This window comes from Henckelia pumila, chromosome 3, assembly GCF_033568475.1.
Source record: "Henckelia pumila isolate YLH828 chromosome 3, ASM3356847v2, whole genome shotgun sequence".
Lineage (NCBI taxonomy): Eukaryota > Viridiplantae > Streptophyta > Magnoliopsida > Lamiales > Gesneriaceae > Henckelia > Henckelia pumila.
In genome coordinates this window covers 49751598-49776628 of record NC_133122.1, presented here as the reverse complement: position 1 = coordinate 49776628, position 25031 = coordinate 49751598, and the positions used below count along the sequence as shown (strand labels likewise).

Sequence of the window (25031 nt, the reverse complement as noted above, 5' to 3'; positions counted from 1 at the left end):
TTTCCTCTGCATTTTGATTCGTGTCACACAACCTAAAGAATATTCAAACGAATGAAGACCAGGGATATATTAGTCATGTTTTACATTTAAGACTGATAGTTTTATTGAGCTAGCTTGACTTCGATTCGAAACTTGAAAAATAATGTATTTTTAACTCATGCTTGCGTTGAATTAGAATTCAAATTTGCTCAATGGTCACAAGGAAAATTACAATTTTGATTATTTGCAGAAGTTCACAAGAAAAAATGGGCAACCTAATTTTTTTATTTTTATTTTGAGATATTATCTTTTTTTATTTGCAGAAATAAATAGAAGAATGTCCACCTGAATCTCAAAACACAACATTGTAAATGATGCAATTAGCCCTGTATTTGGCAAAGAAGCTCGAGTAGAGTGCGCGCAATGGGCGTTGGCGTTCATCATCGAAAGTTGGAGCTTCTGTGTGATTGATATATAGATTCTACTGCTTTGAGTGTATTAAAACGCTTTGAGTGTAATTAAAACTCTAATCATTGTTATGTGTATCTAGTTTGTGTTTATAGTTAAAAATTTGTGCTTAATTGAAAAGATATGATTTTTCTATTTTTCATGAATGAAATTTGGAATATTTTGTTATAGTTTTTCATTTTCATTAGTATATTTTGTTGGTTGCAGTTTTATGTTACATTTGAAACATATATGACTATATAAACGGTGGTGTCAATTTTTTTTTTGTGATTGCAAATCTCTACTTTTAATAGTGTTTTCGCAGCGTGCTTTGCACGCTATCGATGTGAGTTTTCGCGGCGTGCATTGCGCGCTGCCGATATGAATTTTCGCGGCGTCTTTTGCGTGCTGTTGATGTGCGTTTTCGCGGCTTGCTTTTGTGCGCTGTCCATGTGAGTTTCCGCGGCATGCATTGTGCACTGCCGATGTGAGTGTTCGCGGCGTGCTCTGTGCGCGGTCGATGTGAATTACCGCGGCGTGCATTGTGAGCTGTCGATAGCCCATGATTTTCAACAGCTTTTAATTATGCAGCGTTCGATGCACGCTGCGGATAGCGGATTTGCGCGCCGCTAAAAATCATTTTTGTTGTAGTGCCTGTTCATTGAGATTTCTCTGCATAACTTTTCTTTTTTTTTTTAAAGCAAAGAGCAAAAGCAAAATAACATTTTGACAACTTTCATAATTCTAATTTCTTCTCATATTTCTTTTACATGTATCCCAAACAAACGTTCTTTTTTCCCAAACCAAAAATAAAAAACAAATTTTATTTAAAAAAAACTGTAAAAGCACGCGTGCTTTAGATCACTAAAAAAAAAATTTGTTTCGTGCATATCTAAATTTGAAAATAATCACCACACTTGTAACCACACCTTTTGTTTCATTTCCACACACACTCTCTCTCTCTCCTTGTTTTCCTTTTTTACTTTTTGATATTTTATTTCATTTAAATGCTTAACTAATATTTTGATTTTATATTATGACAGAAGAACTTAAAATTTATGTAATTAAACATTTTATAAAGTTTAAAACGTATACTTTGGAAAGACAAAAGGCCCTATTACACTGACATTAAAAAGATTATTTTATATTTTTATTCTTGTGCGGGTTTGTTTATGCTAGCGGTAACCACTAACAAAGTAACAAACACCATATAATACTCTTCTGGAAACAATGACTCACTCAAACAGACAGCCCATGTTCCTGTTGTTGGCCCAAAAGTTTATAGGGCCTATAATCAGCCTAGTCCAAAATCAATGGATTACTCGAAGCCCATTAAGGCCGAAACTTAGGTCCAATGAGATATTATAGATACACATATAATATATATATATATATATAGATTTGCTATGTTGTTCATCTACCTGTATATTATATGTATACATAATATAAAGATGCCAAAACGAGAAAGCGTGTAGGCAGACCGGCCAATAACAGTTCAGGATATTTTAAATCCAACCTATTTATTTTATGTGATGGACTGGGTTCGTTGCGACGAGTTTTAACACATTTGAAAATTCTATATATGCGTGTGTGTTAGAAGTGAATAATATATAAACGAAATAGGGCGATCCATTTCCCTGTATACGATTCAATTAGTACTGTGAAGTCAAGTGTGAACTATGTTGGCGCGCTATTTAATTATTAAGATTTGTGTCATAAGATGTACAATAATATGATCTTATCTGGACTCTAATAGGTGTTGACAGTTGACACTTGGTGCTGTATATGTGGTCCTCACACTCATATGCATCGAAATAAAATTAATATAAAGCACCAAGTACTATATAAGATATATATTTAATTATATGACCTAATATATTAAACAGATTAATTTACTTTCTTTGGGTTGCAGATTGCTATATTTGAAGGATTCCTTCCAACTGTGAGAATCACATTTTTCGATTCTGAGAAACCTTTTCATAATAATAATAATAATAATAATAATAATAATTGAAAAAGCTTGACAAATCAAGAATCTTCTCCTGTTTGTTCAAAGCACGCCTACTTCACATTGTCTCCATAACTGATAATTAAAATCTTTGAGTATATCAACAAGATTCTATCATTGCATTTATGATTTATATAACATGATATACATAGTACTTTAGTGTATATATATATATATATATATAGGATGACATGTGTTTGAACCCTATCATAATATTCAAAAGTAATATTAATATAATTAAGGGAATACGAAAATTGCATTTCTGGAATGGTAATTGTTTTTTTTTTTTTTTGCGATTTTGATACTCCATAGACCGTAGACTATGCTATCAAAATTAGTTAACGAGAAGGGAAAAAAATTTAATTCATAATCTAGGAAAAATATGTATATATATATATTTTGAGTAAATTATATATATATATATATAGAGTTTTGATATGGTGAACACCTATCATGTGCACTTATGTGTGCACCTGCTGATGTGACGTTCACCTATTGGATGTAGAGGATGCCACGTTAACGGTGCACACAAAAGTGCACATCATGGGTGCTCATTATAATATCAAATATATATATATATATATTTAAAATATGATTGAGTGCTTTTGAACAAGTACATTTTTGAAACATTTTTTTTATAACATGAGAATCTGTAGTTGTTATATTTTGACGTGCAACTAATAAACTTCGGGATTAGAGACATGTCTTGTACGAAAACTTGATAAAATTAATATTTGCAAGATCATGAGTTACTTCTTATTGAACCACGACATTAATGGAATGGTGATTTCTGACATATAGACACACACATAATTGTGAACTAATTGAAAATATAAATATAAATTAAATTAAATAAAAATCCGAGACAGTTATATATAATTGCTTGCATTATATATATTTTTAAGAAATGCACTCGGCAGACGATTATATATTAAATTATATTTTAAGATATTTGCGTTAGTCCAAATCTTCTTTGTGTAATGTGAATCTTCTCACAAATCAAGAAAATTGTAGGATTGGCGGATTGAGCATCATGCAATAAACAAAACAAAATTAATGATTAAACTAATAATACTCCCACTAATTTAATTTTATAATATAATATCAAATCTACAGCATAAACCATGCAGAGATAACAACTAAACATCTAAAAATTCTCCCACACCCCTCACAATTACAACACACCATAAACTAATTAAACACACTTAGTACTTAACTAAAAGGGAAAAACATTGATGCTAAATCCACCCTTATATGATATACCACACTCCAAAAGAAAAGCAAAATAATAACCCCAAACCCTAGCTATATATATATATATATATATCTTCGTAAGTGAAATTAATGAAGTATATATATCGATGATGATATATTATTATACACTACACGAATATTTGAAATTCACCGCATTAGTTAATTATCGTTCGATAATAAAGTTTATATGGAGTACTACCCTTTATAAACTTTATGATCAAAAGATGATTAAGTCATGGGCGCATATAATTAAGCGGTTCCGTGCAGTATATAATTAGTGGTAAAAAAAAGGGATTTGATCGCTTAAGGATATGCACCATTTGTAGTGGGTAGATGAAGATCAGTCGGCCAAGAAATAGTTGAATTGCAGAAGCCCATTTCAGCTCCGGCCGCGATGGGCGCCGACTCGAAAATGGAGGAGGAAGAAGAAGCCGAAGAAACCATGCTTCCAAGAATCAGCGGCGGTGCGTTATCAGGGTAAAAATTTGTTGAAGATCTGAGCTTTTGATAAAGTTCTTGAATCCCATTGTTTTGAACTTCACCAAGGATAATGGGTTGGTTTGGTTGAGCTTCTTGGAGCTGAATATTGTGTCTGTGGAAAGAATTAGAGTGGCCGATAGATGGAACTTGGATCGGGCCTAGAGTGTCGAATCCCAAGGCCCGAGAGTGAAACCCGCCATTGGGAATGGAACAATCTGTCACCAAGTGTGATCCAAAGAAACCACCTTGATCTTCTTTTCCAGGATTGGAGAGTGGATTAGGGCTAGGGTTTTGGTTTGCTCTTAGTAAAGAAAGTATGTGGGAGTTTTGAGGGGTGGCCCATAAGATAGGGCTTTGAGTACTGAAAGCATGATCAGCTTGCTGATCAAATCCACTGAAAAAGGCTGCTTTCCCCATCTCCGGTGAGAAAGATTTCAACTTTCCGGCAGCCGAAGACTTCCCGACCGCCGCTGCTATGGCGGTGCTCTTGTTCTTCCGGCATCCGCCTCCGATGGGAACGTTGCGCAAGGCCCCACCTTTAGTCCAGTAGCGGCGGCAAGTCTTGCAGAAATGGCGTGGCTGAGTGAGGTTGTAGTTGTTGTAATAGCAAAATTTCGTGTTGGAAGAATCGCATCGCGGGCATCTCAGATTCTCCATGGAAGCCGCCGCCGCATTGGCGGCCGCTCCAGCAGCAGAAGAAGAGGGCGACGGAGTACCGGACGGCGATGGAGAAACCGAGCCATCAAGAAATCCTCCATTAGGTTTAGAAATTTTGGTTCTTTCTCCGCCGATCAATCCAACATTGCCTCCCCCGAGAAGCTCTTGAATCATCTTTGTTCTGTTCTTTGTAGATCTACAAAAATTCAAAAAGAACCAAGAAATTAAAAAAGCAGATATTTATTAGTCTTTTTTTTAGTAGAAAAAAGACGAAGAAAGTTGCTACATAGCTAGGGTTTTTTTGTGTTTGTTTTTATGGTTTACTCGTGATTGTGAGAAAAGAGGGATAAGGAAACATGAAAATGGGAGCTTTACCTTTGTTTCTTTTCAGTTGAAAATAAAGGGTTTTGATTTGTTGAGCCAAAAATTTATGGGGGAAGGTAGAGGAACAGAAGAAGTTAGGAGAGAAAATCTTTTATATAGGATGTAACAACGCAAAGGGACAAGCTACTTTGTCTAGTTTCGAAAACAAAAACTTAGTCTTTTTGTTTTTTGGATCAGTAACGTACATTATATTTATTTATTAATTTCTTTTTGTAATTGATTTTACATTCATTTCATATATTATATTCTCACATATGCTGACTTAATAACATTGATCTCACCATATATATATATATATGCTGACTTAATAATATAAAACTAGCTAATTGGATTATATTTTCATGTGCGTACTTAGCAACTGTCATGCAGCTCACAAACATTTGGTTTCAATCATTTTTTTTCCTCACATGCCAAAATGGTTTCTAGATATTTAACCTAATAAATAATAGAAAATTACTAGAACATTAGAAACCAACGAATTGAGCAATTACTAGTCACGAGACATTTTTTTCCCCTAAATAGGTCGACGATCCGCGACCAGATTAAATTTTTTTCCTTCCACCAAATGTCTTTATTTCTATGTCATATTATGTCTTTTATCACAAATTTGCGCCCCATTATAATGCCTAGTACAACATTATATGTAATTATTCTTTTACTGATCTTCATACGCATATATGCAAATAATATTTGAAGTATATATCTGTTTCTAACAATATATATAAACACAAACACTTTAAAAAGGAGTGGAAATCAATGCATGTTTAGCATAGGAAAATAACACTAAAATTGTCGTGTAGTTGTCGAAATCAATCCAAATAAAGCTTCTCAGGGAATTGTCGAATCCCATGTGGTGTACCCGATAACACATGCGGCACACTGATATACATATATATATTTTTTATATTCTTGTATATAAAATTATCGAGATGAAGAAATTTGCTTAATTAATGAACAGTGTATTATGTATAGCACTAGCAGGCACTTTCAATCCAAGAATTGGAAACAAATTAATATAGCAAGTTTCGAGTTTAAAGGAGTTATACGTATAAAGAATATGTCCCCACCACCCTCAATTACTAGCCTGGAACTGCACCTAATTAATGGCCCGAAACTTATGGCTTCAATTTGGCTTCACCCGCAGATTAATCGATTACAAAAATTAATCGAACACACGATCAACCAAGTATGATTACAAATTATAATGCCACTTTTTTTGCAACACGAGGGAGATTCATTGTGCTAGCTAGCTAGCTAGATAGTTCATAATTTGTTTGTTTGTGTGCAGCTTTATTTTGATTGTGCGTGTGCTTGAATCAATCCACGTTCGTGTGTCACATTATGATGTCAATTATCAAGTAGTAACAACTTTTTTTTCTTGGGATTAAATCAAATAACGATATGTGAGATTAATAAATATATAACATGATCTTTATGGCCTTAAAAAGAAACTAATTATACACCCAATGAAGGCCCTTTTTCAAAAAAATAAAAATGAAAATTAAGGTCTATTTGTTGTGTAGAGAATTGGAAATTAGCACATATTAGGGTTTATAGAGCGAGTTAAGGAATTTTTTAATTTAAAATCTTTTTGCCCCCGGGGAAATTTGCACCTTTGGTAATGTATGTTGGCCAATTCCTTTAAATAGTTAAATTTTAACTTTAGTTTAATATGTTCGCTTGTTTTTGCCATTTCAACCTTTTTCAACGAAAATCATGTGGTGTCAAATCAACAGTTTTACATTAAAATTAACTAAAATTGAAAAAAAATATATATATATATCGAACTAAAACTAAAATTTTACAATTTAAATAATAAAAATTGAAATCAGGCTAGACCAACTTAGACATTTTTTTTTCTTCTGTACAAATTAGTTCAATTAAAAGTTTATTTTAGCCAAAAAAAAAATTAAAAGTTTATTGAATGTGATCCAAAAAAAGACGCAAGTGATCCCAAAAAAAATGTTTATTGGCTGTTACTAGCATTTCTATATTCAAACTGACTCCAAACTTTTCTCTCATTAATTAGCTTAAACTAATATAGATCAATGTATCGAATGAGTTTAATTATGACAAGCTTTTTAACTTTTATAATTAGGTTCTAACATTAATATTTTTCTATAATTATCTATATTGTTTATATATATATATATATATATATATATATATATATATATATATTACAGGAATATGCTTGATTTGAATATATTTGATCGATTTATCCACTCACTCAACACCCATAATTATTTTATTCACTGACCACTATACAGTCAATGCATGAAAAGCTTCCGGTCAAATATAACGTATGATACCAATATTAATTGGTGATAATGCCGAGAAAAATTAAGGACCCCAATGGATTATCAATATACGAAAATCTAATAATATTTGAAAATTTTGATCAACATAAAATATTAGAACCAACTGAAAAATACTACTTTGGATGCTATTTTGTGCACAAATTCAATATTTAGGAAAATTGAAAATTATTTTTTCGAAGTAGAAAAATTTGAAATTTTTATTTTCAATATTGGTTTCAATATGATTTTAGTCCTTTAAGAAGTCAAATTTCATCGTAACTTTGCTATTTTTTTTTATTTTCCTCCGATTTTAGTATTTTCTCTGATATGGTGTTGAGCGGCGTTAACATGACGTCAAATATTGCTGATTGTACGATATCAAGTCCGCATTTCCGTGGACAAATGACCGAAATCACTACTTCAAATTGAAAAAAAAAAAAAGAGTACTAAGACTAAATTTTGGTCATATAAATAACCAAATTCTCAAATACACAAACACGACACATATATGAAATTGTTTAGACTAAAAAATATTCAGCCACATGCACAAATTAATTAAAAACGATTCTTTAAAAAAAATCCTTTATTAATTAATTAGTTTGAAACAAATGTAACGAAATGTACATGTTTGGAGATGAATCATGTGGAAGTGTGAAACCCGAGACCTAGACTGAAACAAAGGTGTGTGAAAACGAAGAGAGTGAGAAAAAAGCTAACCAAGAAAACGACCACCATAACCAAAATAACATGCTTGTTTTCACATCCATAAATGGAGAGACCGAACGTACGTACGTAACACTCTGAATTATCATTTTAGCTTATTTTTTCCTCCATTTGTTAATCAATTTTATTTCGTTGTTCATTCGTAACCCTTAAACATCGATCTCGATCCCAAGCAATATTTCAAATATTCTATATTTCGCCTATATATGATTAAATATATATCTGTTAATATAAAAAATGTCATAAGTTTGAATGCATGGCAGTACTGAAACTAAGACTGTTGCATATAATTGAAGGAATAAATCATATAGATTGATAGATAAATACTTACACCTGAACTGACCTGACCTGACCGCGCGTGCCGTCCGGAAACACAACCTCAACCAAAAAATATATATATAAGTAACTTTACAATTTGAATACATAAAATTATATTGGTACGTACTTTATTTGAATTATGTGTGTGTGTGTGTGTGGTGGTGGGGCAGCAGAAAAGGACTTGAGAATGGTGGTGGCCGGGCAGCTGGGGCAGATAATATTCTCTCCTTCTATTCTCTTCTTGCATGCGCCTCGCAAACTTCATTACTCCACACTATTCAACATTCTTGCCATGTCACTTTCGATTATTAAATCACCAAACCACCTTTTATCGTAAATATATATGTAATATTTTTCTTTCACAATCCTTTTTTTTTTCATGGGTTTTGTGCATGTATGCTTACTAGGCTATGAAAATGAAATAACTATTTCAATGGTAAAATTAATGTAAAAAAAAGGAAAACTGATTTTTTTAGTCCATGAACTTGCCTATTTTTTGGTTTGGGTCCATTAACTTTTCAAAGTTTGGTTTTGGTACACTCACTTTTAATTTTCGACTATTTTAGTTCAATTGGTAACGTGCAACTCAACGTGTCAACATTTTCTGGTGACACGTCTTCCGTTAGCCAGTCTAAAATAGTCAAAAATTAAAATTAAGTGTACGAAAACCAAATTTTTAAAAGTTAATGAACCAAAACTAAAAGTAGATAAGTTAAATAGTCAATAAAACTATTTTTCTCTAAAAAAATATAATGAAGAATAGGTGTGAGTTGAATTGAATGTGTAAAGGGGGAATGATTCGATTCAATCCACATTCTAAATGGCCCGGTTGTTGTCTCCCTTTATGCGGCAAATAGTCTTTTCTTGGGTCCATAAAACATAACCCGCTTCATTCACTTTTTTTCCCCCCGAGTACGGTCCAATTTATGTGCTTCCATGCCAATACCATAATAATAATAATAATAATTCAGTCAATTATTCACTCTTTGATTCTCACGTACATGCACTGTAAGTCCTTTTACCGTTTATGTTCTCAATTATTTTTACATTTTTCAAATACCTTTTTTATTCTTGTTTAAAAAGACCCGAATCTCGAGAGATCGCCATCAAACGACTAATTGGATTATCGAGATTAATGAATATATTAAGGTTGTATTTGAAAATACTTTTAAAAAATGATTATTATGAGATTTTCTTGCAAAATTAAACGAGCACAAAAAGTATTATTTACGCTCTTCTTATGCTACCCATTAAATAAATAAATAAAAAAGGCAACGGAAGAGAAATTACAAAATAGAATAAGACAACAATATAGAGCATATAATACAATATTTTGTTTCGCGATACTAATGCAACAGAATAGAAATAGATATGAGTTTCAAATTATTGTAACACTTATGTGTACTTTGAAAAAAAGTACTAAATTACAAAATTGAAGAAGACAACAAAAGCGTCCTAATTAATTTGGACAATCCACAGCTTTGAGGTTTGTTGGACTGGGCTTGGATTATCAAAAAAATTCAGGTTTTATTACATCGAGGCCGCATTATATTTGAGCTACTTTTTATTATGTATTGGGCTCAGCCCATATTACAATGTATAGTGTTGTCTTTTCCCAAAAGGCCTACATCCATCTAGCGCGAACGGAAGGCCGAGGACAAATTTGGATGAATAATTGTGTAATTTTTTTTAAAAATAATTTCACTTCAAAAATAGAGTTTTCAAATCAATCACACCGGAAATTAAAGATGTTAAAATGGGCTGACCGGCCCAACCTACTTTAGATCGCGCGGCTGGCCCATCATTTGGCTAGTCGGAAAAATTTCAACCCAATCAAACATGATGGTAGGTTCGGCGGGACACACGTCAAAAATAAATTAAAAATAATAAATTTAGCAATCAATTCTTCAAATTCTAATTTTAATATTCTATATAAAAAATCTCAAATGTTTGATAAAATTGAATTGTCTATTTATATGACCAAAAAGATTGAGCATAAATTTTAGCTACCAAATGATATATTAATAATATTTTACTATACCCCAAAACAAAAATAAATACAAATTTTTATTATTAAATATGCGTGTGGATAATTACTGTAACCTTGGTGTATCATTTATTGCTTTTATTTAATAAAAACAACAATTTTCTTCAATTGTATATAAAAATTCAATCATAATACAGAATGAAGTCGTTGGACTGGGAGTGGGACAACATTAGTTTCCCATGATTTGTTGAAGGCAAAGGCACAATTCTTGGGGTTTAGAGAACATTACCATATGGTCCGCATCACGAATCATCTTCACCTCATCTGTCGGATTGTTTTCAATCATCCACTCTTGGTATTCTTTCCTTAAGACATAATCCTGCTCGCAAACCACGTAAACGCGTCGAACCGAGCCGTAATATTCTTCCGACAGACGAGTTTCTTCCAATAGATCGGGAGCATCCTGATAACGTCCTATGGGTCTCACCAAGGATATTGCCAGAGTCAAATCCTGCAGGTACATGTACCCAACAAGTTCAAAACGCACAAGTACAAGCATGACAATTAAAGGCCAAGAATTTGTTTGGATTGTTTTATTCAAGATAAAGAATACAACTTTTATATATATTAATATTGAAATGAATGTGGTTACCTCGGGAGGAGAAAGTTGGTACAAGTGAGTGGACAAAAACTTTGGGCCAAAGAGGAAGGAGGTGGGAGGCTTGTCCTCTCCATTGCTAAACGATACTTGGGAGTCCAAAAATGTCTCCATTTGCCTATCGTGCTGTATTCATATCCAACAAAAACATGGCATCATGTCTTCTACATTACTTTCAACGTCGAATCCAATTAATGGTAGAAAATCATCGGTTACAAATTAGTATAACATTGTATGTACACTAATCACTTTTTGACATGTGTTTCTTATCTCACTGCAACAAAGTTCAATTTTTCTCTCCACCAGATACATGCCAAGAAATGATTGGTGTAACATCATTGTATGTTACATACGATTTTTTCACTCAATTAATATATGTGACATGTATGAGTATAGTTACAATTTACCTCTTGACGAATAGCATGGACATTGAGGTTAGGGCCGGGCATAAAGGCAGTGACAAAGACAGCAACATCGATTTTATTGGGGTATTTTTCCATGGCAAGAGATATATTAATCCCACCCATGCTATGCCCAACAAGAACCACCCTCTCCTCCTCCGGCAAAGCCTCCATGAACTCCATCAGCGGCCGCGAATAGTCCGAGAAAGTAGTCACCTCTGCCAAAGGTTTGGTGTTGGCTCCGGCAGCCGCCATGTCGAGAGCGGTCACATGGTGGCCTTGGGATCTCAGCTGCGTCATGACTTTGTACCAACACCATGCACCATGGCATGCCCCATGAATCAACACGATGTGTTTTTGCTTCTTATAAATCCCTTCCATAATTGCTTCTTGTACTTTAATTTCTTCCCCACCCTTCCACTGTTGTCTAAATTTTACTATGTATGAGAACTACACATGTTTAAATTTTACACTCGATCGATTTTCTTAACAAGTTCAGATCCTTTCATCATGATATCAACCAGAATTTATAGCATTTCCAAGCCGGAGTAGATAGAATGTTGGCAGGAGCAAAATGACAAGCTCCATCGTTGGCTTGTGTGCAGGCCATTGTACATAACTAAACCCACAAAACATAAGTTTTGTTATAATTGATAGCTTTGTTTCCATGTACATTGCTTCACATAGTGTGTGTATAACAATATTACTATGTGATGATAGTAACATTTTATATAAAGTTTAAAATGTATAGTTTTGGATTCGAAATACCAAAAGCCCTGACACACACACATTCAAGAGATTAGATATTAATGAAAAACGTACCTATATTCTTGTAAGTTGATTAGCAAACAAAATCATTTCATTCTTCGATAATAAATTATTGTAACCATCGGCGAGACCCGCGAGAATGATAATGACTATAATAATGATAATATCAATAATAACAACAACATATAAATGTTCTTGTGTTGGGCCTTACCAACTTACATTCCTGCAATCCCATGTTTTTCAAAATATGATTGGACCGGCCTGTTCGATCGATAATCGATCCGATTTGAAACATGCAAAAAACGGTTTTAATAGTCCAATTGGCCAGAACCGATCAAAACTAATTGAGAATCGAAAAACGGGTTTTCTGAATTTTTTTCAAAATATTAAGATTTTATTTTTAAAACTGTCAATTTAATAATTTATTTTATTTTAAAACTTCCAATTTAAATATTTTGTTATATATATACCTGATTATTTGGAATTTATATTTAATTAAAAATATTATTTTAGTAATATTATATTTTTTAAACTTAATTAATTAATTATTTAAAATTGTATAAATATAATTGATATTTTGAATATATTTATATATTTATTTAGTTTTCAAGTCATGGTAATTTTTTTTGTCTATTTATATCCATCTTTTGGGTTTTTAAAATTCAAAAAATATTATTAATTATATTATATTATATAAACGATGTTCCGATTCGACCGTCCGATTAAATGATCCAATCGATTGGATCATTATTTAAAAATAACACGGTTCGATCATCGAATCGGTTATAAAAACATTGATGCAATGGCCCTCTTTTACCGAACTAAATTTAATTCCTTATATAAACCTATGAAATCCATATTTGAAGTGTATTTTATAAATTGTTTGTGTTAGTATATATCAGTGTTCTAAAAAACTTGATTAAACCTCGTTTAATCTTGTTTAAGCTTGAAACTTCTCCAAAACGCCTCGTTTCAGCTAAAAACGGTAAAAAACTCGTTTCGGCTAAAAACAGTCAAACACATGTTGATCATATTAAGTGTAATTAAATACGCTTAAGTGCAATTTTTTAAAATACCAAAAGTGATTAATAACACGAAGAAAGAACATGAATTATTAAATTTATTAGTAAGTAATGCTAGCAATGTAAAAATTGTACAATCTTGGATAGTTAAGTGTACCAATGATGAGTATATGCAGTACATATTGAAGAATATTAATACTAATATTTTAAAGTAGCCTAGTTAAATTGAATTTGTATTTGATGATAACTGATATAAAATGAATGATATAATAAATTGAATTAGACTTTGGCAAAAAATCAATGCATTCTAGTTAAATTTATTATATTTAGGCATTATTTACTCCATTAATTTGTGTTAGATATTTAAAATTTTACGTTTAAGCTCGTATTAATACCACATACGCTTGCTTACTTTCACGCTTCGATGCGTTTCACACTTTTTAGAACATATTATTAATTGATAATGAGCTTATTTTTATTATATTATTTTTTAGATATGCAGGAAACTATTAATTAATATAATTTTAATATTTTTATGTTTTTAAGAACTTGAAATTTATTCGTTTAATATTAAATTTATAGTAATTTTATCATTTTATTTATTATTTGAATTAATATAATTAAAATTTTAATAAAAGTTAAAAATGTTTTTTTTGCGTTTAAACTCTTAGTAACCTCGTTTAAAATTGAAAAATTTGAAACTTGAACTTCACGTTTCGACGCGTTTTGCGTTTTTTAAAACCTTGGTATATATTATGTAAATATGGAGAAGATTTACAAGTCCGCGATTGATTGATTTCCTTGTTAGAAAATTGACCGTTGAAGTCCCATTTCCCCATTTCACGCTTGAAAGCGATTGATTTCTAATTTCTGACGGCGCAAACAAAGAACACGAGACAATGCGCTTTGCTGAGGGGAGCTCACTAGTAAACCTTAACAGCTCCGAGACACCGCGGCAACAGCAGGAAACGATGGACAGAGAGAATGCCGAGACTCACGAGATTTCAAGCTATGAGCAGTTCAGAGAAGAAAGAATCAAAGAAAACCTTGAAAGGATGCAGAAGCTTGGGATTTTCGACCTGTCTCTCAATTTCAAATCGCTCAAGAAGACCATTAAGAACCGACCCATTCATCGGAAAACCCCTCAGGCTCAGAGCGCCTCCCCGTTGCCGTCGTCGGCCCCCGTCCGCCGCTCTTCTAGGTGTTTTTATATGCTTCTTTTATTTTGTTTCTTTTTTGAACCCCAGAAATCCTGGACCCCCAACCGTGCTACCATTACAAGTTTTAAAATTTGTAACATTTCTAAAAGTATTGTCATTCTTTGCTCACACTCTGTTAGGTTTGTTGTATGGAAAGTTTTTTTTTTTTTTTTTGTGTGATTCTGTTTACTTTTTTACTTTGTTGATTCCATTTACTTATGAACATTTTGGTTTAAAATTTTTTATGATTAGCTTCCCTAATGGCTAATACTCTCAGCGGAGTGGTAGTACTGAAAACTGGGGATTCTGGAGACATTTGACGAGGACACAATATATTGCTATTCCATTCTTGTTTGGAAAATGTCGCTGTAATTCAAATTCTTAATATTCTGTAATTCTTCGTGTGTCTGTTTGATGGAGTTAAAAATATGGGATTTTAGTATCGATTCAAGAACGGGTAATGAATATTAGTGATCATATCCTTATTCACAAATGAATTGTACGGTATATATATATCACTTTTTATAGGCTGCAGAGCTCAACACCAGTTAACTATTCGGAAGTGCCTGTAACAAAGAAAGGAAAATCTTTGGAAGTTTATGATTTGCTGAGAGAGGAGGGGTCGAAGCCCGAGTTCTACACTGATGAAGATGAAAAATTGTTGGGTAGCACTGAAATGAGTTGGGCCCTTTTTGTTGATGGATATGGAAAAGACGGGAAGCGAATTTATGATCCGGTTAGGGGAAAGACTTGTCACCAATGCAGGTCAGCAACTCTTTCTTCAACTGTTTCGATCGCCTAATTCTTTATTAACTGTTGATGTCCCCTTTATGCATTTATCAGGTATCTGTACTAGATGCAACTTGCAATTTGTCACTTGATTTTGATTTGAACTTTTGCCCTCAATTTCAGGTGAAGAATCCTTAGAAGGGACAATTGTTTTAAGACACGATCTTATAGGTTGTCTAGTTAATTTCCAAATCTAAAATAAAAATCTGTCATTGCGTCGATTTCGCTTTAGTTAAATTTTTTTATTTCTTTGAGAAAATTTCACATCTACCCCACAGCTTTTAGGTTTCTTTTGTTAGTATTCATGCTTGTAGATCAACGGTGGGATCAAAGTCCACAGTTGACGCCAGCTGGACACACGACGGTTACATTAGAACTTAGATAGAAGTTGGATCAGTTGGTCAAGTTGTTGAGTTAGCGTAGGCTTCGATATATAAAAGAAATGTACAATACATTTTTTGTCATTCAATCCATAAAATTCTCTCAAATGATTCGTCATTGTTCTCAGAATTGAATCAAATTCCTCCGTGGATTTGTCGTTGATCTTCAACTTGCAGGCATTCTTAACATGTTTCACCTGAGTTTCAAGGACGGTCATAATAAGACAAGTTTATTGTTAAAGTGCTTATTGTTTCTCTTTGCTTTATGATACACAAAAATGTGCAACTTTCAAGCACATCTAAAGAACTGCTGGTCACTGTTTCAGGCAAAAAACCCTTGGCCATCGAACACACTGCAGCGAATGCAACATGGTTCAGGGGCAGTTTTGTGGGGATTGTTTATATATGAGGTATATGTTATATGGCACATCATGAATTTTTTGTATGCTCGTGTCCATTTAATCCCTCGGTGCTCTCCAAACATAGAGCCGAATTTCCATGATTTTGATTGCGTCATTAGTTACTGAATATCATTGCTTTCTCGGAGCTTTATCATCAATTGTCAAATGGACAAATTGGTTAAATGGAAAGTTCTGTTAGGTCGAGGATACATTCACTAATAAGCAATGGAACTTAAAGAAACAAACATTGTTTCAGATACGGAGAAAATGTGCTTGAAGCAATACAAAATCCCAACTGGATTTGCCCGGTCTGTCGTGGCGTTTGCAACTGTAGTTTGTGCCGCCAAGCAAAAGGTTGGCCTCCAACTGGACCCCTTTACAGGAAGGTATATCCGTGAATGATTTCATTTTTTTATTCTCATTTTACCATCTTTACAAAACATGCCAAATCTAAAAGATTTTCTTCCTTCTATCAGATTTCAAGTCTTGGATACAAGTCAGTCGCACATTATCTCATGCAAACTCGACGTTCCAATCCAGATTCAGATAGAACCGCCGGTATGAAGGTTCCAGTTTCTGCTAAGAGATCACTGCCTTTTTCAGACTTTGATGCAACACCACAAAAGGACGATCTTTCTCAACCAGATATGGAATGCTTAGGGATGACTAATCCTCTGCAGAACCTCAAGAATGATTTTCCCTGTACCGAGTCCAGTGAGGATCATAAAGATTTATCAATGTCTAAGCCTGAAGTTCTCTGTAGCAGTGATGCACAAGAACCATGCACGGTCAAGGACTCTGTTGCGTCTAAAACAAGTTCGAAATCTGCCAAGAAACGGGCACTACTGGAACCATCCACTGATAGTATCGGTGGGAGGTTGAGGCAAAGGCGTCGTGAGGACTTGAACAATTCTTGAACCGATTGAAAAGGCATGTGGGATATAGTTGTTCCCCCGTAGGGTATTCGAGTTTTTGTCAAATGAAGGTAGGCACAATGCATGAAAGTTTGTCTATTTTGCGCTTTTTTGTGGTAGGATTTGCCGATGTTTCAGAAGTTTTTCATTTTCCGCTTGGATTGAATTATTTTAAATCCATGGATTTCAAATTCATTTTTGTTGTTTAGAGAAGTAGCACCACAAACATCAAATCCACTTTTTTTATGTTTATATAGTAATTCATGGTAGTTGTGATGGATTTCAAGTTCATCCAATAAAGTGGTGATTTAAAATCCTTTTTACTCCATCTAAGTAATGTGTAAATAATTAAGCTATGAATTTGAGATTTTTCTATGTTTCATTGTTAACACTAAAATTATAATCGAAATACATTGATTTTAAATCCTTCAATCCAAGCGCAACCTTGGCTTTTTTGAATGCACAATGTTCTAGTGAACTATGCTGTGAGACTGCAGTTAGCTATTATTAGCATGCTCGATGCCCAAATTTTGAGCATTGGAAGAAATTTTTTTGGCTAATCTTAAATTTAATTTTGAGTTTTGAGGGCCCAAGCATATATAATGAAAACCCTTTATAAAAGTATTTTGGTACATGTCTACATCCAATGATATATATAGTGTAAATTATGACTAATAAACCCATATCTTGTGTTTTGTTTTTAAAAAACGACTTTTCCAATTATAGAAGAGATTGACTAAATTTTTAGAAGAAAAAAAACACACAAAAGATCGCGCTTGTCATATAATATATTCCCCATATATTTTCTTACACCATGATCTTGGACTTGGTGTGTTTGAAGTCGGTCTTTCATAATTTTCAGCGATGATAATATTCTTATTTCATATCCTAACTTGGTAATAAGTAAATGATATATTATATTCAGTAAAAAAATATTTCTTCAAAAAGCAAATATATATATATAAACTTTTTTGTATTATTAAACAAAACAAACAAGCAGTTGAGCAGGGGCGGAGCCACTCAAAGGCTGGGTGGGCTCTAGTCCTGGTTATTTTTTTAAAAATATTATTAGATATATATATATATTTAATGTTAGCCCAATTCAAAACATAATTCAGTTCAATTTCAAATTTGATCAATCCACTTGAAGACATTATATTAACCCACAAAAATTATAATAACATCATATTATCCTCCAATTATTCAATATTATATTGAGAAGAGTCACAAATTCGATAAGATAAATTAAATATATGTCTTATACTCTTCTCTGTTTTTATTTTTTTCTTTTTTCAACCAACGTTAATTGTTATATGGATCAATTATTGATCACTATAAAAAACACTATTGAAATTAGGATTTAATTAAATTGCAAACTAAATATTTGAATATATAAAATCATGAGCAGATCAAAACATGATAAGAAAAATGAATTAGTGAAATAAGAAAATTATTTATGGTGTTCCTTGTGTTTTATAAATAGGCCTGCATATTAATTACGGGGTACGGGATTGTGTAATTTTATTTTTAAATGATGAAAGAACAATTGTTTTCAAGTTGCTTGATGAAATATTGGTTGAGTAGTGAAATTTAGTATTTTAACTTCACATAATTTTAATGAAGTAAACAAATTGTCATTAAGCTATGAATTTTTGAGTTAATAAAATATTTGTTTCTCTTAAATATTAAGCACTTAGTATGGTTGTTGAGTAAATGAGATTTCAATAATATTTATAGGGAGAGTCAACATGAAATTTTGGACTAAACGATTTACTAAATGGTGTCATTATAAAATATATTTGCAACTTTGACATTTCTATCATTGATTTAACTCGGACATACTTTTAAACATGTTGACATTAAAAGGGCATGATGAATTAGATCGAAAAAAAGTTCTTGGAAAATTTTATGAATATTGTTTTGCCAATTTTATGAATATTATATTAAAATATTTTGTTCCGATTGTTGATATTGATTCAATAATTGATGAGTTATATATAAAAAATCGTAGGGCAAATTTTCAGTATTTTATATCTTTCAGTGTCAATATGTAATATTTGTAGTTATCATTTAATATTTTGCATGTGTTCTTTAATTATAAATTAATATTTTATTATATTTTAATTTTAAATATTTTATTTATAATAATTTTTTTTATCGTATCAATTAGGCCAGAGTCAAAAATATTTTTAGCTACGCCCTTGATGTTGACTTGTTGAGAGTGCTGCATACATTCATAATACAAACTATATTGGGCTTGTACATTCAGACGAGGTGGACCCCAAATTCTGGTTGTGTGGGCCACCCTCTTTAAAGAATATCGGTTGCCAGGGTCCTTATAAAAGAACCTGATAACAATATATTTTCCTGACAAAGAGGAGGAACACTGACAAAAGTTTTGACCAATATTTTCGACTAAATCATTAAATTCTTTACCATTATTTTTTGTGGTGCTACCTGTATATACATGTTAAATTACAATTTCTATTTGAAATTATATGATTATTTTATATGTATTTTTGAAATTTTTTTTTAATAAAATGCATAGATAATCAGATAATTTTAAGCGTAATATATTATCTTGTGTAACACTTTGTGAATATGTAGCATTACTTTTTTTTCATATGTTAATTATGATCATATCATAATCATATTTAGATATATAAGAATATAAATTATTATATATAATTTAGCTCCCCAATATATAAAAATTGTAAAAAAAAAAAAAGTAAGTTTATGACTTTATGTTAAAAGTAATATCGTATAAAAGAATATCTATCAGTAATGTATTCAATGTTTTTGTCTACCGTAATGAATTAATATTTGAAAATGTATATCAAATACGTAATTAAATATGAAGTTTTTTTCTATATTCTTTCAAAAACTTAAATCTGAATATGTTGTTCCATGAAAATATAAAATACATTTAAGTGTATTGTTATATCATTTCATTAATTTTAGTTATTATTTTAAGTTGGAGTTATTTGCACCAAACACCCCTGTGAAATATTGAAAATGCACACTTCTCCCCCGAGAAATTTTAATAGGCATCTTCAATCCTGACCTTTTAAAAAATTAGTAAACTCGCCCCTTTATATGAGTGAATGTTGTGCACGCGCCCCTCATGCGACTGGGCAAAGATTTTGATATTTTTTTTGCACCAAATACTCATGTGAAATATTAAAAATTGCATATTTGACCCCTGTAAAAATAATTTTTAAATCTATTTAACCCATAATACACAATTTTTAAAATTCGATTATAAATATTTAGCAAAAAGTTTTTTTAATTAATTTTTATTTTTTATTTTAAATGTATTTTCATTAATTAATTATTTTCTAAAAAATATTATTATTTTATCCTGTTATCATTATTTTATTAAATTCACTTCGTATTTCCAATTTTTCCATTAAACATGAATTCATAAACAAGTATTTAAATAATTTCAAGTATCAAAATATTGAAGTAAATTGATAAGTTCAAACATATTGCTTTTTCGATTTAGGACTATATATTATTGAACCAAAATTTAAATTTTTCGAGAATATGCATTGCACTATTTGTAATAAATAATAAAAATATAACATGCTTATATAATTCTAAATTGAAAAGGTAACATTCATGAACTTATCATTTGGTTTAATATTTTGGTATTTTTAGATATTAAATCTTTATTTATGAATCATGTTTAATGGAGAAGTTGAAAACACGAATTGATTTGATAAAATAATGATAACGAGATAAAGTAATAATTTTTTTAGAAATAAATTAATTATATATTATAAATTTAAAATAAAAAATAAAAATAAATAAATTTAAAAATATTTGAAAAATATTTTATAATTAGATCTTAATAAATATTGTGTATTATTATTCGATGCAAATTCTGCAATGCATTTTAAAAAATTTAAATTTTTGGTTCAAAAATATATAATCCTAAATTGAAAAGTAATATGCATAAACTTATCATTTTGATTTAATATTTTGGTACTTTTAGGTATTTAAATCTCGTTTATGAATACATTTTTAATAGAGAAGTTGAAAACAATAAGAAAGTTTAATAAAATAATGATAACAAGATACAATAATAATAATTTTTTAGAAAACAATTATATAATCATAATAAATTTAAAATAAAAAATAAAATTAATAAAACAAAAAGTGTTTGCTAAATATTTTATAATTAGATTGTAATAAAAATTGTGTATTATGAGTTGAATAGATTTAAAAATTATTTTCACAGGGGTCAAATATGCATTTTTAATATTTTACAGGGGTATTTGGTGCAAAAAAAATATCAAAATCTTTGCCCAGTCGCATTAGGGACGCGTGCGCAACAATCACTTATTTGAAGGGGCGAGTGTACTAATTTTTTCAAAAGTCAGGGTTGAATATGTAACACCCGGTATTTTAAATACGTAAATCTGCATGCATAATTAGGGAATTTAATTATTTAAATTTGTGATTTATGGGTTAAATAATTATGTGAATTATTTGTGCATGATTTAATTTATTTTTAAGCATTTAACCCATAATTAGTGATTTTACGATTTTTAGTATTTTAATTGTTTTGATCGCGTAGACGGGACCGTGGACGGACGAGATTACAACTTTCTAGCCAATTTATTTCATGAGCATTTTTAGAGCCCTAAAATATTATTTTGAGTTTTATTACCTCAAAATTTTTAGTATTTAATTTTATATAATTTTAGGAGTCCATTTTTATTCAAATTTAGCCATTTTAATGACTTTTAATTATTTTTAAAATTCCATTAATTTGTAATTTCGGGATTTTTATATTTTTAACTTTAGTTATCAGACTTCTTTTCTTAATTAGAGTTTTTAATTTATATATTCTATATATTAAAATATTTATTAAATTTTAATTTCCTCAAACCTATTTTATTAATTAAAATTTAACCTAATCTACCCCAACCCCACAACCGATTCCCTTCACTCAGCCGCCTCACCCCACCATCTTCATCATCTTCTTCGGCCAAACATCTCCAAGGAGGTTTCATAGCCGAGTTCCTTCGAAACTTCGAGTGTTCGTCGTCCCGTCGTCCCGGAAACGTTCTATGTACGTTGTTCAATCGATTTCTTCGGTGCAAGGCATGATTTTCTTCCATCTTTTTCGTACCTATCAGATATTATATTGTGTGGATTGTGTATGCATCAAAAACTTTCAAGTTTTTCAGAAAATGGTTCGGTTGTTTCGGTTTATGCGCAAGGTTCCTTGTTTTCCTTCTTCATGTTCACGTTTTCAGGTCCACCATGGCTGGTATGGTTGCTGGTCAGAGTCCTAGGTAGGGTGAGGAGGGTCTGGACCGAATGGCTCGAGTGGCTCGAGCCAAAAGAGCCCAGGAAACCACCTAGAGTTGATCGGGTCCCAAGGAAGCGCAGCTAGGGTTTCGGGGAAGGGGGCTCGGCGGATGACCAGTGGGATGCATGGGCCGGGGTGCTCGCGGCGGTCGAGAAGGGAAGGAGGGTTTCAGGGCTGGTCCGGGTCGGGTCTTGGGTCTGGGTCGGGTCTGGAAGTTTGTGGGTTAAGTTAGTTGGGTCCGGGTCCGGGTTAAGTTAGTTGGGCTCGGGTATTTTTATTTTTAAGTTTTTAGTTTAATTAATGGTTTAATGGGCCTAATTAAATCTCAAAATTTAATTGGGTTCCATTTAATTATTTTTGGGTTGAATTTAATTATTTGGGCTTAAATAATTTTAATTAAGTGAGCCCACTAATTTTTATGGGCTTTAGGGCCCATAAAAGTTATTGGGCCAGTCTTTGGGCTTTTGGGCCCATTGGGTCAGTTTAAGTTGTTTTTGGGCTTAGAATGTTTTACGGGCTTTAAATTATTTTAATTGGACTTAGAACAATTTTATTGGGCTTAAGTATGTTATTGGGCCAGATTTAAGTAATTGTGCTTGAGTGTTAGGGCCAGCAGTCCAGTACAATCCATGAGAAATTTGCATGTGTCCTGATTATATATTTAATTATTTTTATGCATTGAAGTTATTTTAATACTTATATGTTAGTAAGAAATTAAATTAAATATATATGAAGGACACACATTTTATTTAAGTACATGCATTCATGAAATAATTTTATTCATAATTAAATGTTTAAGGTTGAGCAATAATAAAATATTTTATGTTGGAAGTTGAAGTAGTGTGACAATTTAAGGGGGATTCGTCCCCATATGTGAACTATTGAAGGGCAGTTTACTGCCAATTTAAGAGGTGATTCGTCACCGCCACGTACGTTGGTTTCCACGCTGATCAGTATTTAATGTATGATTTAAGGTTACACTACGGATACAACCATGCGATGTTAGAAATTTAACTGCTCAACAATGTTTATGTATTATGTTATTTAAGTTAATTTAAGTTATGTTTATGCCATGATATTTTTCATGCTCATTCATGTATATGTTATGTATTAGTATCAAAGTGATTTAAATTATTTTAAACCCTTGTTATGTTAGCATGTTGGGCCTCTAGGCTCACTACACTGGTATGGTGCAGGTGAGTTCGTAGAGGAGGATGTAGCTCCTACCGGCGGCGAGGACATATGAGCGGACATGCAGTGACCTCGTGACCGTGATAGATGTCTGAGTCACATTGCATGTTTAATTATGTCAGCATGTTACACTTTTTAATTATTTTTCAGTGGTTGTGGTTTTGAATATTTTATTTGAATATTTTCAGTGCATGCAAATTTTACATCATTTTTCTTATGCAGTATTTTTAATTAAATGTTTGACTCAGATATTTATTTTATTTAAAGAATGCAATTTTTATTTAAGTTATTTATTTATTTATTTTAAATCTTTTTATTTTGTGCATGTATGTATGGGCATATATGTGCATATTTTATTTAGTAAGTATATATATATAAAAAAAAAAAATTTCCGCATATTTATTTATTAATTATAGAGTTAGGGTCGTTTCAGTTGGTATCAGAGCACGGTCCTTGGAGGGGTCATTACTGCTATGCGAGCTCAGAAATCTACGCTACCGGTCTGTAAGTTTTAAGTGTTTATAGCATGATTTAATTCTTTGGATTTAAGTTAGCATTACTTTTAAACAACTTAGTTATGCATGACGATTTACGTAAAGAAATATGTGGTGGTGCAGAATGCCTCCCAGACCGATGAACAGACGTGGGGGATCTCCACCTACACCTCCACCTCCACCTCCACCTCCGAAGAACCCTCTAGCAGCATTGGAGCAGGCCAATGCGAATATGATGGCAAGGATTACTGCTCTGTTAGAGCAGCAGGCTACTCGTCCTAGGTTGTCCCATGAGGAGGACGTTGCTGAGAGGTTTCAGAAGAAGGGACCCAAGGAGTTTGTTGGTACCACCGATCCTTTGGTGGCTGAGGGATGGATTCGCTCTCTGGAGTCCATCTTTGCTTATATGGGGATCACAGACACCGACAGGGTGAACTGTGCGACGTACATGCTGAGGGGTGACGCAGTGCTTTGGTGGGAGGGTGCTGCCAGGGGAGTTCACCTTCCTACACTGACATGAACAGAGTTTAGACGTATCTTCTACGCCAAGTACTTCACAGAGGATGTGCGCAGTCGCATGATCCGGGAGTTTATGAGTCACCGTCAGGGGGACAAGACAGTGGTCGAGTACGTGAGGCAGTTCGAGAGGGGCTGTCGCTTTGTGCCTCTGATTTCAGATAGTCCACCAGAGAAGTTGAGGCAGTTTGTAGAGGGTTTGAGGGCGGATATCAAGCATGATGTTCGCATGGCAGACGTCCTTACTTATGAGTCTGCAGTCAGTAGAGTCTTGCGTTCCGAGGAGGGTCGGAGAGAGATCCAGAGGGAGCAGCAGGGTAAGAGGCAGTTTCAGGCTGGGTATCAGCGACCACCTTCGCAGCCTCCTGCGAAGAAGCAGTTTACAGGGCCGGCTAAGGGCCCGAATCCACAGCAGAGGCCACAGCAGCAGAGGGGCGA

General features: G+C 32.5%; 3 protein-coding genes across 3 annotated transcripts; 1 reads left to right on the top strand and 2 right to left on the bottom strand.

The window, feature by feature from the left end:
• Positions 1 to 3666: 3666 nt before the first annotated feature.
• LOC140892506 (uncharacterized) lies at positions 3667 to 5322 on the bottom strand. The gene is made up of 2 exons (XM_073301428.1): positions 5201 to 5322; positions 3667 to 5021 (listed from the first exon to the last, which is right to left on the bottom strand). The coding sequence occupies exon 2, from the start codon at positions 4997 to 4999 to the stop codon at positions 3992 to 3994; it is 1008 nt and encodes a 335-aa protein (XP_073157529.1). The 5' UTR covers positions 5000 to 5021; positions 5201 to 5322; the 3' UTR covers positions 3667 to 3991.
• A 5444-nt stretch (positions 5323 to 10766) lies between these two features.
• On the bottom strand, positions 10767 to 11977 carry LOC140888692 (methyl jasmonate esterase 1-like). Its single transcript, XM_073296391.1, has 3 exons — positions 11603 to 11977; positions 11190 to 11321; positions 10767 to 11048 (listed from the first exon to the last, which is right to left on the bottom strand). Exons 1-3 carry the CDS (start codon positions 11975 to 11977, stop codon positions 10767 to 10769), a joined length of 789 nt encoding a protein of 262 aa, XP_073152492.1.
• Positions 11978 to 14263: 2286 nt separating this feature from the next.
• Positions 14264 to 17204, top strand: LOC140892882 (uncharacterized). Its single transcript, XM_073301918.1, has 5 exons — positions 14264 to 14587; positions 15114 to 15350; positions 16081 to 16164; positions 16412 to 16541; positions 16632 to 17204. Exons 1-5 carry the CDS (start codon positions 14286 to 14288, stop codon positions 17070 to 17072), a joined length of 1194 nt encoding a protein of 397 aa, XP_073158019.1. The 5' UTR covers positions 14264 to 14285; the 3' UTR covers positions 17073 to 17204.
• The last annotated feature ends 7827 nt before the right edge of the window (positions 17205 to 25031 follow it).

What these genes read in the sequence shown, in the direction of transcription:
- LOC140892506 (XM_073301428.1), bottom strand. Translation starts at nt 4,999, where the DNA reads ATGATTCAAGAGCTTCTCGGGGGAGGCAATGTTGGATTGATCGGCGGA.
- LOC140888692 (XM_073296391.1), bottom strand. Translation starts at nt 11,977, where the DNA reads ATGGAAGGGATTTATAAGAAGCAAAAACACATCGTGTTGATTCATGGG. An exon ending in TCCATGCTATTCGTCAAGAG is followed by an intron (nt 11,322 to 11,602) that starts GTAAATTGTAAC and finishes ATATGAATACAG; the next exon opens with CACGATAGGCAAATGGAGAC. An exon ending in ACCAACTTTCTCCTCCCGAG is followed by an intron (nt 11,049 to 11,189) that starts GTAACCACATTC and finishes ATGTACCTGCAG; the next exon opens with GATTTGACTCTGGCAATATC.
- LOC140892882 (XM_073301918.1), top strand. Translation starts at nt 14,286, where the DNA reads ATGCGCTTTGCTGAGGGGAGCTCACTAGTAAACCTTAACAGCTCCGAG. An exon ending in GGGGATTGTTTATATATGAG is followed by an intron (nt 16,165 to 16,411) that starts GTATATGTTATA and finishes ACATTGTTTCAG; the next exon opens with ATACGGAGAAAATGTGCTTG. An exon ending in CTGGACCCCTTTACAGGAAG is followed by an intron (nt 16,542 to 16,631) that starts GTATATCCGTGA and finishes TCCTTCTATCAG; the next exon opens with ATTTCAAGTCTTGGATACAA.